General features: G+C 38.1%; 1 protein-coding gene across 1 annotated transcript in view; it reads left to right on the forward strand.

Moving 5' to 3' along the window:
• uggt2 (UDP-glucose glycoprotein glucosyltransferase 2) overlaps nucleotides 1–13,766 on the forward strand; it is a 638,028-nt gene that overhangs the window by 544,425 nt on the left and 79,837 nt on the right. The window contains exon 31 of the mRNA XM_028799549.2: nucleotides 11,090–11,174. Within this exon, the coding sequence (XP_028655382.2) occupies nucleotides 11,090–11,174 (85 nt within the window). The remainder of the gene's footprint in view (nucleotides 1–11,089; nucleotides 11,175–13,766) is intronic.

Here is a 13,766-nt window from a genome sequence, read left to right on the forward strand (position 1 = left end):
AGAAGAGGGACGCCTCATGCCTGGACAAACTGGTGAGGAAGGCAGGCTCTATTGTAGGCACGGAGCTAGACAGTTTGACATCTGTGGCAGAGCGACGGGTGCTGAGCAGGCTCCTGTCAATCATGGAGAATCCACTGCATACACTAAACAGTATCATCTCCAGACAGGAGCAGCCTCAGCGACAGACTGCTGTCCCTGTCCTGCTCCACTGGTAGACTGAGGAGATCGTTCCTCCCCCACACTATATGACTCTTCAATTCCACCCAGGGGGTGGGGGAGTAAACATTAACATTATACAAAGTTATTGACTGTTATACCTGCCTTGCACTCTCCACCTTGCATTTTTTAAGTTGTACTGCATCTTTATCACTCTTTAATTAATATTGTTTTTATCAGTATGCTGCCGCTGGAGTATGTGAATATCCCCCTTGGGGATTAATAAAGTTTATCTATCTATCTATCTATCTATCTATCTATCTATCTATCTATCTATCTATCTATCTATCTATCTATCTATCTATCTATCTATCTATCTATCTATCTATCTATCTATCTATAATCCAAATGAAAATCCATTTTAATTCCAGATTGTAATGTGACAAAACAGGACAAACACAGAGGAGAATGAATACTTTTGCAAGGCACTGTATGTTTGGCTGCAACCATATTGTTTCTGATGTCAGAAGCTTAAGTTAGGTTTATGAGCTATGAAAGGATAAGCTGGCCACCAGGACAAGAAATTTAGTTTTATGAGCTGCACATTAAGAGGCATTGGCTTTAGGGAACAAGATCACAGTACACTTTAGTGTATATAAGATTAGGCGATGAGCTGATTAGAGAGGGGGAAGTCAACTTGAGAATGGTTTGAGTCACTCCCGAAGCTTCAGTCATATCATAATAGCTCCCTGAACACCAGCACACATATTGGATGTGTTTCTGATCTCTGCCATCGGAGTTGACTGGGATCCTCATGGACATATTCAATCTGTCCCTGGCACAGGCATCTGTCCACTCCTGCTTCAAGACCACTACCATCATGCCCCTTCCAAAGAAATCTTAGGTGAGCTGTCTAAATGACTATCGTCGTATCGCACTCACCCCTATTGTGATGAAATGCTTTGAGAGACTGGTCATGACATACATTCAGAAGTCAATTCCAGCAACCCTCAACCCCCTACAGTATGCTTACCGCCGAAATCGGTACACTGATGATGCAGTCAATGCTGCCATCCACACAATCCTCACATACCTGGAGAAAAGTACACATATGTAAGAATGCTGTTTATAGACTATAGCTCAGCGTTCAATACAGTTGTCCCATGGAAACTGTGCAATAAACTTGTCTCCCTTGGACTGACATCATCCTTCTGCATCTGGGTGCTGAATTTCCTTACAGACAGACCCCAGTCAGTCAGAGTGGGAAACCAGACATCAGGCACAAGAACAATTAGCACCGGCTGCCCACAAAGCTGTGTGCTAAGTCCGCTGTTGTACATCCTGTTTACCTATGACTGTGTGGCCTCTCAGAACAACACCAGCATCATTAAATTTGCTGATGACACTACAGTCATAGGGTTGATTACTGGGGGGTGGAGGCAGAATATAGGACAGAGGTGGCAGGACTCGTGGTCTGGTGTCAAGAAAACAACCTCTCCCTGAATACAGATAAAACCAATGGGATGATTAACGACCCAAGGAAGAGGAAGCTGCAGCACACTTCCATTTACATCGGTGAGGCTGAGTAAAAATCTTCAAATTCCTTGGAACCCACATCAGTGAGGACCTGACTTGGTCTTACAATACAAAACAACTCATTAACCGTGCACAGAAAAGACTGTTCTTTCTGAAGAAGTTGAAGAAATTTGGCATGCCAACCAAAATTCTCACCAATTTCTACAGGGGTACAATAGAGAGTGTTATCACCTGCTCTATTATAGTATGGCAAGGTAACTGCTCCTTGCAGGAAAAGAAGGCACTCCAGTGTAAAATTAAAACTGCACAGCACATCTTTGGAGCAACCTTCCCCTCCCTACAGGACATCTACACTAGTAGGGTCATCAGGAGGTCGCGCAACATAATTAAAGATAATACTCATCCTCAACACACGCTTTTCACACTGCTTCCCTCAGGGAAGTGCTACAGGAGTGTGAAATCACGCACCATAAGACTGACGCATAGTTTTTTTCCACAAGCAATCAGACTCCTCAACACTGCTAAAAGTTAGTCAATCCAAACTGCAGCTCATAGCCTCATAAATGGTACGGACTGCTGCGGTATGTCATCAGGCACTGTGCACCTTATTTTGTAATCTTATAATTGTAATTGCTATTTGTTTTTATACTTCTTTTGTCTTTCTGTCTTTGTATATGAAGGTGAGCAAGCAAAGTAACAATTTCAATGCATGGTTTTTACTGTGTATATGACAATAAACATGTATCTTGTATCACTGCAGAACAATCTAGCTTGTATGGTGTGACCTGTTTTCATTTATAGCACTAGATTTTTGGATAATGATTAAAGATTAAAATCTGTTGAGCCTGGTTTCCTGCTTGCACTTTTGCTCTAATCTATCGTCAAGGCCTGCAAACCAAGTTCCTTTCTCAGCTAGGTTAATCAGGGGTGAGAGACATAGCCCTCCAACAGGGATGGTCATACCTGGGTGAAGTCTGAAGGAACTACTGATAGAAAGTAATAGAATATAGTCCTGGGTACAAATGTATTGTAGCTGAGAACTATATATCCCTTAAGGTTGGTAATTGTAAATATGGGCAAATTAAAGTAGCGAAAGAGGTGTGAAATCTAAATGTGGGTCACAGGAAAAGAATTTGTATTTGAGAAAGTGGTTTATGTTTTAAGGAGAGGTTGCCCCAAAGCCTTTCTGTCATAAGACAGCATTCACAAAAGGTAACCTGACAGTCGGTCTTGCTGCAGTGAACTTGTGTAATTATTTCTCTTGGACTATATGTAAATGGCAGTAAATTGAATTAGCAGATGTCATTTTTCTTAAATTCTCACTTGCTTGGTTACTTGCAGACAGCTGCCAGCTCTTACTGTTTACTCATACCTATACTTATAACAGTTCTTATATTTATCGCTAACCTTTTATGTTGAAAGATGCCCCTGTCTCAACGGAAGCTAGTTGTTCAAGAACTCAGTACATTGACATTTTCATTGAGACCTTTTTGATATATCCATCTGCTGATTTTTGCTGTAGTCTTTTACTGAGAGAAGTAGCTGGTGCTTTCCAAGGCAAGAAATGTGCCAGCCGTCATTGATCTGCAAATTTGCATGCAGTGAAAGAGTTGAAAATGTATTTTTAAAAAGTTCTAGAATTGCTTTCTTGACAGATTTCTATGTTATTTGCATGTACAACTGAGATTTTCCTAATAAAGGCTTCATCCTTTGGGCTTTGTGATTCAACTTGCAATGAAAGAAATGGGATAACATTTTTAAAACTTAGAAAAATAAAACTGTTTTTGTGTATTGTTAAAATTCACTTTTCTTTTATATTTGGTTAAGGTCTCTAGGTAATACAATTGTTCACGTATTTTAGTCTTGCGATAACAATTTCTGAAAATGTATTTATAGTTTGCATAACTTTAAAACACAACAGTAATGGAAATTAAAACATTTAGTGTTATAAATTATGTTTTTCTTCTAATTAATACTATTAAGATTACATTTGCAATTTATGCTTTTCAAAGTAGTTTAATCCAACCAGCCATTTTTAACTGGCTTCAGTTATCCAGAGTCAAAGAAGACTGGTGCTGATTGCAGTAACAGTGAGTGCAAGGCGGGAACCAACCGTGAACCGGGCCTCAGTCCATTGTATGGCACACTCCCAAGGCTTAACCTCTATGTCACACTGCCTGCTCTTTATATATTATAGTCTTTTGTGCATCTGTGATATACATAGATTCAAAGACTGAACTTTTTTCCATTGGCATTTTTTTCTTCTTTTTTTTTTGGTGAAGGTATGTTCCATCTAACAAATATAACAAATAGCTTTGCACTATTACATTGAAATTCTGTGAGATTTTCATAGCCTTAAATTTTAATGTTGCAGCACTTAGATGCAGCACAATAAGCGCAGGATCAACAACATCTGTCTGAGATGTTATTAAAGTCTTTACTGTGCTTCAACTTTGCAATGTGAACATGTACTCAGTGCTGTAAACTTAGTCTTGGGGACAGAGATTTATTTCTTTTCTTGCACAAGTAAAGCTAAAAGGAGATCTCGTTTTTCACCTTGGCAGTGCCATAATTCATGTGATTGTTAGAGGCTTTCCCTTGTTATAGAGAAAATCTAGATGAAAAAAAGTTTTCACTACAACTGTGCATCCCATAGGCATTTGGTAATACTGCTCGTCCTCGACAGGGAAAAATGAGATATGAATCCTCCCATGAGTAGAAATACAAATTGATATCCTCTGCTTGCATGCAGTGGTCAAATGTTTTTCACTTTAGGAGCAACAATTCTGATAACCCTTCAGCTCTTCAACCTGCAAGTACACTGTACACAGTAAGTGAAATCCTCCTTCATTAAAGTTAGGATCACTTATAGTATTCAGGAACTTCTGGAAGCAAAGCAGGGATTTTTTTTTTATTTGATGTGATGTCGATCTAAATATTTAATGTTTTGTGGATATGGAATGCTTATTTGCTTCACTTTTTTGCCTATGATTGGACTCAGCAAATACCCAAATAATACATGTGTCTCTTAAACAAAATTCATACGATAATGACAACAATGTTGAAGCAATGATTAAGCGAAACTGAAATGCTAAACTAAGGTGGCTATGCTATATCTTCCCATAAATTCAAACTTCTGTTTAAACCTAGGTATATTTGAGACAACCTGTGCATCAAAACAAATGTTTCTAAACCAGTGGTTCTAAAACTTTTTTTCTTGTGACCCAAGTTTGCCTTTTACATGTCTATGTGACCCAGAATCCTCATGGAGTGTCATCCAGGGGATCCGTCCTCCTTGTGGACCTGCTGCCGATCATTATCTGGGGTGGGTGGTGGGCTGCCAGCTTGGAGGATGACACATTGCAAGGCTCTTCGCAAAATGTTTGCAACTCTTTGTCAATATTTATTATTGTACTTCAGAACTCGCTGCAACCAAATTTCAGCCATCACGTCATCCAAGATGGGTCACGACCATACAGTAGTTTATGAAACACTGATCTAAAACCAATACATATATCTGAACTGATGTGTTTATCTAAACTTTTCTATTTTAAGCATTGTATATTTATCTAAGCCAATGTACACTATATCAATTAATGTAAATACTGTATGTCAACCACTGTATAATATACCTGAACATATGTATTCACAGTAATATATTTTTTGATTGTTTGGTCAGAGACATTCACAACAGTGGCCTGCTGGAGGTCATTTTGTAGGGCTCTGGCAGTGCTCATCCTGTTCCACATGAAGTCCATGTGACCATCATCATCAAATTCTTCCATGAGAACCCTGAATACAATAAGGACTGATTGAGGTCATTTATGTTAGATAGAATGCCTAGAGGGGGCTGGGTGGTCTCGTGGCCTGGAACCCCTACAAATTTTGTTTTTTCTCCAGCCTTCTGGAGTTTTTTTTTTGTTTTTTCTGTCCTCCCTGGCCATCGGACCTTACATTTATTCTATCTTAATTAGTGTTCCCTAATTTTAATTTTTTTATTTTGTCTTTTTTCTCTTTCTTTATCATGTTATGACAATTTAAGGGTCCCTGTGACCCCTTGAACCCTCAGACCAGACATCAGACACCAGATAAAAGTCGAAAATGAATATTTATTATAATAATAAAGTGCACAAAGCACCATCCTCTCCACAATACTTAATAAGTCCACAATAACCAATAAACAATACTCAATCCTCCACTCCCAGACGCTTAGCCACCCTGCCTCCCAGCTCAGCTCAGCGTCTGGGATTTCCCATCGTCCTTTCATAGTCCTTGACCCAGAAGTGTTTCACCTTTTCTGTCCATGTGACATGGGACAATTCCGGGTCAGATAAAAATCCTTTTTCTTCACCCCAGAAGCACGTCATTCCTTGTGTCGCTGTGATTAAGACGCACTTCCGGATTATGGTGAAAATAACAATCCCTGGGCCTCCCTGCAGCGACTCCTGGCGGCCCCCGTGGTATCCAGCAGGGCTGTGCATTAAAAGTCCACTGTCCATAATTCCCTGCTGGCATTCGGGATAGCTCCATGCTGCAAGGAGGGCTCCATCTGGCGGCCTGGGGGTATTGGCTGGGATAAATAGCCGGCCATATCTCACATGTAAAACACTTTGAGCTACATTATTTGTATGAAAATGTGCTATATAAATCAATGTTGTTGTTCCTCCTTGCCCAAAGGAGCAGATACTGGTCCTGCTGATGGGTTAAGGACCTTCTATGACCCTGGCAATGTCCGAGCTGCTCTTTTTGCAGCCCCCTGTCTCTGTAGCTGCTGTCTCACTTAAAAACTGACACCATGCTTTACTTGGGTGGTTATGTTGGCATTCTTTGTATAAATTAGCGAAGATACTGCAAAGTGGAATAATGGGTAGGGATATTCATTAAAGTTTAATTTCTTAGAATTTTGTCATTATACTAGGACGGTCAGTACTCTAAGCTACCTGGCAGACTGGCGAGTTAAATTCAGAGGTACTACAGCTGGGGTTTTGAATTAAAATTTAAAGAGGTCAGACCAACAAAACTTGCTCCTATCAAAGGTCCGAAACCTCACGTCTGTGCTATGATCCAGATCCCTATATATGTAATCAAAACTGCACTACTTTACAATGGCCTCGTCAGAAAATGTTTTTTTACATTGTCCCAAAATCTACGCTACAGTAACTGAACATTCATTTGCTTGCATACTGCTAGGCTGTAAATGAATCTGAAAGGACTCTACTGGATCTATCATCATTTGCGCAAACAATCCATGTTTTCTCTCATAGTGGCACTTCACATTGCTACTTTTTAATAAAGCTGTGGTTTCAGAGCACATGAGACAAACTGGTTTTGAACTACCCGCAGGAAGAATGAACATGTATTTGTTCGTCCATTCATCTTTGAAAGTTCAGTTTTTCTGTGTCTACTTTCCTTTTTTTTTTTTTTTTGGAACAAGCCATGCTCCCTGTCACTCTTTCATTTCTGTCATTTTCTTCTGTGGCATCCACACGTTTTACCCATGCACTGTATTAATCGCATTGGTTCGCTGTCCGTTGAGTGACACGAATAGATGTGTGTACCTCAAGAACGGGGAAAAAAAAAAAAATTGCATGAAAGTTATCAGTCAGTCTGCTTCATTTATCAGAAATGTGTCATGATCCAGATAGTACTGTAACTCAGTCCAGGTCGACCATTTAGTGATGCCTGTACTAGTGTCTTATTTTGGCTTTAGTGCCACTCAAAGATAACTTATTTTGCACTTACATGATATGACATAGATGCTATCTTTTTACAGAAACATTAAATGAAAAAAAAAAAACATAATTTTTACCTTCGCAACTTACTGTATCTGTAGCATTCCACCTGGACTGCCGTAAACCACCCATCCCCAGTACTTCTAATTCCCTGCACCTATGTCGGTATGTAAAAATCAAAAAATGAACGCCAGTTCTAGATATTGGCATGGGGTGTATCTCTGTGAAATGCGTAATATGAAATTTTAAATTAGATTTCTAAAGGTAGTATATAAATACAGTACTGGATGTTTATGTAATTCTTTAGGTATGCACTTAACTTTTTTTTATTATCGTTTCGTAATGCTAAAAAAAATTTTAACGCGTTTGACCGGACACATTAATCGCAAAAATTAACACATTAACTTTCCCAGGCCTAATGTAAACCAATTTATATATTTATGAATCATTGTGTTTATTGTGCTATAATATTTGTTCTTATTATTGGATGTTCAGCAAACATACAATCTGTGGATAGAAACTATCCCAGAATATAGTACCAATGGTTCTGTACTGTTTGCCAGAATGAGGGAGTGAGAAGCGCATTTGTGCAGGGCGTCTTAGGTCTTTAATTATCCAGCTTCTCTTTCTAAGGCAGTCAGTGCTGTACATGCCTTGAATAGAAGGCAACTGGATACTGATAATATGCTGTGCTGATACTGCCACCCTCTGCAGTGCTTTATGTTCATGAACTGACCATGTTCATGAGCCATACCAGGATGTGCTCCAGTCAGTGAGGATGTTCTCTACTGTGAACCTGTTGAAGTTTGTTAGGAAAAATGCAGAAGTGCAAACTGTCTCTGATATCTTAGAAAACTGAGGCACTGGTGAACATGTAGTTTCCACTTCAGTTCATTGTTGATATCATATCAAAGCTTCTCACTCGCTTAACTGCATCCCCTTCAAAGTAGATGTTTTTCTGGTCTGCTGTCTTCTTCCTGAATTCTCTGGCTGTGTCCTTGGTTTTGGTAACATTAAGGGTGATATTATTGACCTGAAACTACTTTTTCAGCAGGTAAACCTCTTCTCTGCAAGCTTTCTGATCATCGTTAATGAACGGATCTGTGACAGTGGTGTCATCAGCAAATTTAATGAAGGAACATGAGCTGTGTCTGACCATGCAGTCATCTATAACCAAACACAGTTGAGAAGGGGGCTCAGCACATGTTTTGAGGGTTAACATGGAGGAAATGATGCAGCCAATTTGCTTATGTTGAGGTTAGGAAGTCCAAAGTTGGTTTAGAAATCCAAAATTCAGTTGCAGTGGGTGATGTTATGGCCTAAATTGAGGTGTTTGATAATCAGCTTTAATGGTACAATTTTAAATGCTGCGGTGTATTCAATAAACAGGACTCTGGCATAACAGTATTTATTATCCAGATGTCCTTAGTGTGAAGTGCAAGGGATATGGCATCCCAGAACTAGTCTCTCAAAGCACTTCATTACGAATCGAGTAAGTGCCACTGGTCTTTAATCTTTTAGACTATCCCATTTTTGTTTTTTATGCACAAGGATTTGTTGTCCCAAATATTAATAATGTCACAGAAGACTTCAGCTAATTGCTTGCTACAGGTTTTTAAAACATGACCTGGAGTTTCATTCAGGACAAGTGCCTTACAGGCATTAACTTGTTTAAAATAAATCATTGTTATTTTTAGGAACAATTAAGAATGAATTATGTGATGCTCAGGCATTTGAATGGTGGGCTGCTTGTTATCACAATCACAACTAGCATTGAAGCATTAAGTTCATCAGGAATTGAAAATTTGATATGATTGGATTAGATTTTACTTTATAGTCCATTAATATCTATAATTTCTACCAGAGGTTGTGTGAATTATTGCAACTGCTATATTCCATCTCAGGTTTATTCATGTACTGACGTTTAGCTAGATTTGCTGGAAATCTAATGGCTCTCTTTCACTCTCCTTTTTCTTGTCCTTTTAGGAATGAGGAAGAATAGGTCATCCAGCTCAATTATGGCAACGTTGAACATTTTGATTTGGTTCTACCTATTCCTATTTCTTAGGTGTAATCACCTTTATGATCAGTTTTTCCATTGCTTTCTTAGCTTGTACTGTTATTGTTCTTCTTTGTTACTGTTTTCCAAAAAAAATGTTGATCCAAAAAAGTACATTGCAAATTAGGAAATCAACTTGTTTTCTCTTACTCTGTTTTTCCTCTTTTTATTTGACCACTCGCTAATGGGTCATATGATCTGAGAAAGAGCAAGGCAAAGGAAGGTTGAAAGAGACCAAATCCCTATAAGCGTCTGTGCATATAGGTCTAAAAATTTCTTTTTAGTGTGTCTTAACAATTTATATTTCTGCCCCTAATAACACTTTAATGAGTTGTTCATTTTTCTGAATCAGACTAAATGGGACTTTGCTAGCTGGTCCATTATTCATTTATCATTAATTTGAACGATTAAACTGAGTATACTACTCATAAACATGTGTCTGGATATACTACTCAGGAACTTTCAATGAGTCCAGCACATAAATTAATCCTTAAGGAGAGAAGAGCACTTGGAAGCTTCAATCTATTTCTTCTCTACTGAAAAATCTTTCCATTAAATTCACCTTTTTGTTATACCTAATGACAAGTTTAGGAGGTAAGAAATTGATTGGGTAAAATTATATCCATTAAATTCTTTTATGTTAGTCTTTTGACTGCAGGTAGTAGTTTCCTGGATTAAAAAGCTTACATCAAATGCAAACTGATTATTTATCTACTGCCTAAAGAGACTTTAATAGAATAACTCTTAAATGAATAATTTTACAGTATGTCTGCAGTGCAAGTAGCTGATGATGTTTTTCTCATAAGCTATCAATTATTACTTAGTAAATTAATTTTTATGAAATTATGTTTTTAATTTTGTTGGTATAAATTATGTTATTAGATTTTTCAGTCTGTGTCGTAGAATTTAAAGAATTGTGTGTTACTTTCAGTTTATTTTGTGTGGTATGTAGCTATTTAAGTATGAAAAAGGCAAAAGTTTTACAAAAAAATTGAAATTATTCCAACACTTTAATAGAACAAGTGAGAAAATTTTCAAGAGTAGGAGTATCTGTAAAGCAGGAGGATAACTCTAGGATAACTAGAAGGAAGTTAAAGTAACCCTTAAGCATTCAATTACTTTTTTATGGACATAAATCTATCTCACGTCTGTGCAGTGAGGGCTGCTGCATAACAACTTCAAAGTCCTAGGTTCAAATTCAACTTAGTCACTGTATGTGTGGAGTATACACCTTCCAAACAAGTCTGGGTGTTTTTCTTTTCTCACAGATGTTGTTTTGACGTTGGCCCAGTGAATGTTATGTCGATGCCCTGTGATCAGCTATTGAACCCAGTACTCTTATGACCCTTAGAAAGATTAGGCAAATTCACTAATGGACTGATAAACTGTCCATTTACTTGTGTTTCAGCCTTTTACTCACAGTCTTTAATTGAAACGATCTTTTATGTGGGCTTTAACTAAAATTTGCTGAAGTGGTTTTTAATAATAACAGCTTATGGAATATTTTCTTATGGTTTGGCAAGCATTTCTATATAAAATTGTTAGTCTTCACAAGTGTTACTTTGTATCTGAAATTTTTCTGAAATTAATTCATCTTCTCTTTTAGATGTGATGGAGCTGACTTGCCACCCAATGCTGACAATGTGATTGTGGTGCTGGAAAACTTCTTGAGCAAAATAATCAAAGTACAGGTTAGTGTCAGATATGGGTTGTACTATCAGGTCAAGGTCATGGCACTCACAGGCTGTCCTATAAGCATCACATTCAAAGAAGGAACCAGTCCTAAGTTCCCATCCCCACTCACTCAAACAGAAAAAATGGGATTCCCAAAGCAATCCAGCCCTCTTATCTATGGAATGTTGAAGGAAAACCCTTGGAAGAAAACCCACATAGACACAGGGAAAACATGCACAGTGCATAAGTCAGGATTTGATCCTCGTCTTATGGGGCTAAACATCTATCACCAAATTCCATCTAGTGACTTTCATTCTGATCACTTTATGATGATGTGCAGCAGCTTCAAAAAAAGTGCATGGCTGCTCAACTTAGAAAGAAAATTGCTCTGAAAGACTGTTTTGGATTTAATCCCCATAGACACACTGGTCTGATTTGATAATGATTTGAAATTGCCCTTGTGTGCATGTGTGAGCTCTGCACTGAACTGGTGCCCTGCCCAGGGATGGTTTCTGCTCTTGAGATAGGTTCTTGAATTGGATAAGTATTGTATGAGAATATTACTATATGTTACATAAAAAAACAAGGTTGGTTTCCTGTCTTTGATAAGTTTATGTATTTGACCACTCTCCTATGCTCCCATTCTTCATACTCCACACAATCTTAGCAGTAATCCAGTTTGGCACCTGACTTAACACTCAGCGTGATTGATTCACTTAGTCTTGTTTCTGCGCCTTGCAGGAATTTCTCATGTCTGCCTAATTGCTCTTGGCTCATTAGAGCTACTTAGGCTGACTCTGCTTTCTAGAAGTTTACTTCAGCGCATAGTGAAGGAACTCGAGTGGAACATTTCCATGTGCTCCTGCAAAAAGAAGAAAAATGGTGAAAAGTTTCAAAACAAAACAAAAATTAAGAAGACGATTTCCACAACAGGTACAGTAGTCAAACATGATGGCAAGATACAGAGTAGCCAGATTCTGTTCTGAATTTCAGCTGTAAGACTCCAAAACATAATATCATGTCTCTGAATCCCGACCAGTGTAAAATTAAAAAGAAATATACCCTTCCCCCACCCCAAACCCTAACCTTAATACTCGTTAAACTGTAATCTCACCTCAGGGCCCGGATTTTGAATTTAATCCTAATTTTAAGCATTATTTAGCCCTATATCAACAATAGATAAATGTTTCTAGTGCTGGATTTAATTTATTTTTTAAACATTCAGAGACCCTGTATTTGATGTCCTTTTAAAGTTCAATATTTAAAGAAATTGTATTCCTTATTTATTTCAATTTTTAGGGAATTTTAATTTTGACCAGTAGGTGGCGTCATTTTTTAAACCCTCTATTTTAGACATGTTTTTATTGCAAAAATGATGGGATTTTATAAGGATATTAAAATATTTGATGAGGAACGATTTTAGGACAGTTTTAGGGGTAGAGGGTGTGTATCTCTTTAAATAAGATTTTATTTTTTGGAATTAAGTGTGCCAGAGCATGCCAGTAATGGCATTATCCCCTACCCTAATCCTAACCAAACCATTCTACAATCCATCCATCCATCCATTATCCAACCTGCTATATCCTAACTACAGGGTCACGGGGGTCAGCTGGAGCCAATCCCAGCCAACACAGGGCGCAAGGCAGGAAACAAACCCCGGGCAGGGCGCCAGCCCACCGCAGCATTCTACAATCCAAAAATCAAAATCCACAGAGTTTCATAAAGTAGAAAATCACACCCATCCCTTCCTCTCCCCAGAAACGACCACATCCAAAATATTCAAAAGTTGAAATCAAAATGGGAGCCAAACAAACATGAGTGAAAGGTCAATGTTGCAGTGCTAGCACTGAGGATTTTGCAGGCATATAAAGGTCTAGGGGGGCCTCACAGCTGCAACATCAGCATGAAGAGGACAAGGACAACGAAAAACTTCAATAATAATAATGTAAAATAAATAACAAAGTAAACTTAAAAACACTTAAAAGTAATAAAAAATAGAACACAGACAGAGTTTACAAAGTAATATTTAAAGGAGAAAGTAAAAATTAAACCCTGGTTATCCCGTAACAGTATTTTACTCAAAAAAATAATAATTTAATTTAATTTAAATTTCATTTAGCAATGATAAATCAATATATCTAAAATGTTTAGGGTTGTTCTTTTGTCAGACAGAAACTCGTGAACTACTTGGTCTTGAACCATATTTCTTGGTCTTAATCAAGAGCTTATGACATGATACACATAATACATCTCACGAAGTAATTGGGCTCCAGGTTCTTCTCAAGGCAAGTGGCGGCGAATCCACGTGATGTGGCTGACAGGAAAAGAACAGTGGTGCAGGCACATGGCATAGTTGTGAGGAAATAAAACCACGGCAAAATTTGTTGACAGTAAGGCAACTTGTAGAAGCCACTTACATGATAAGAAGGAGAACAACAGTCACTGTGTGAAACCTGTTGGTAATCACAAACTACTGGGGTTGGATCTGCTGAACGTGAGGGAAACTGCACAGATGTATTACATACTCGGAAGAAAAAAAATGACAGCTCCTTCCTCAGCAAAGTTGTAGGGGTTTGTGTCTTTCTTACAGCAAACTGCAAAGGCAAAAT

This window comes from Erpetoichthys calabaricus, chromosome 4 (genome assembly GCF_900747795.2).
Source record: "Erpetoichthys calabaricus chromosome 4, fErpCal1.3, whole genome shotgun sequence".
Taxonomy (NCBI): domain Eukaryota; kingdom Metazoa; phylum Chordata; class Cladistia; order Polypteriformes; family Polypteridae; genus Erpetoichthys; species Erpetoichthys calabaricus.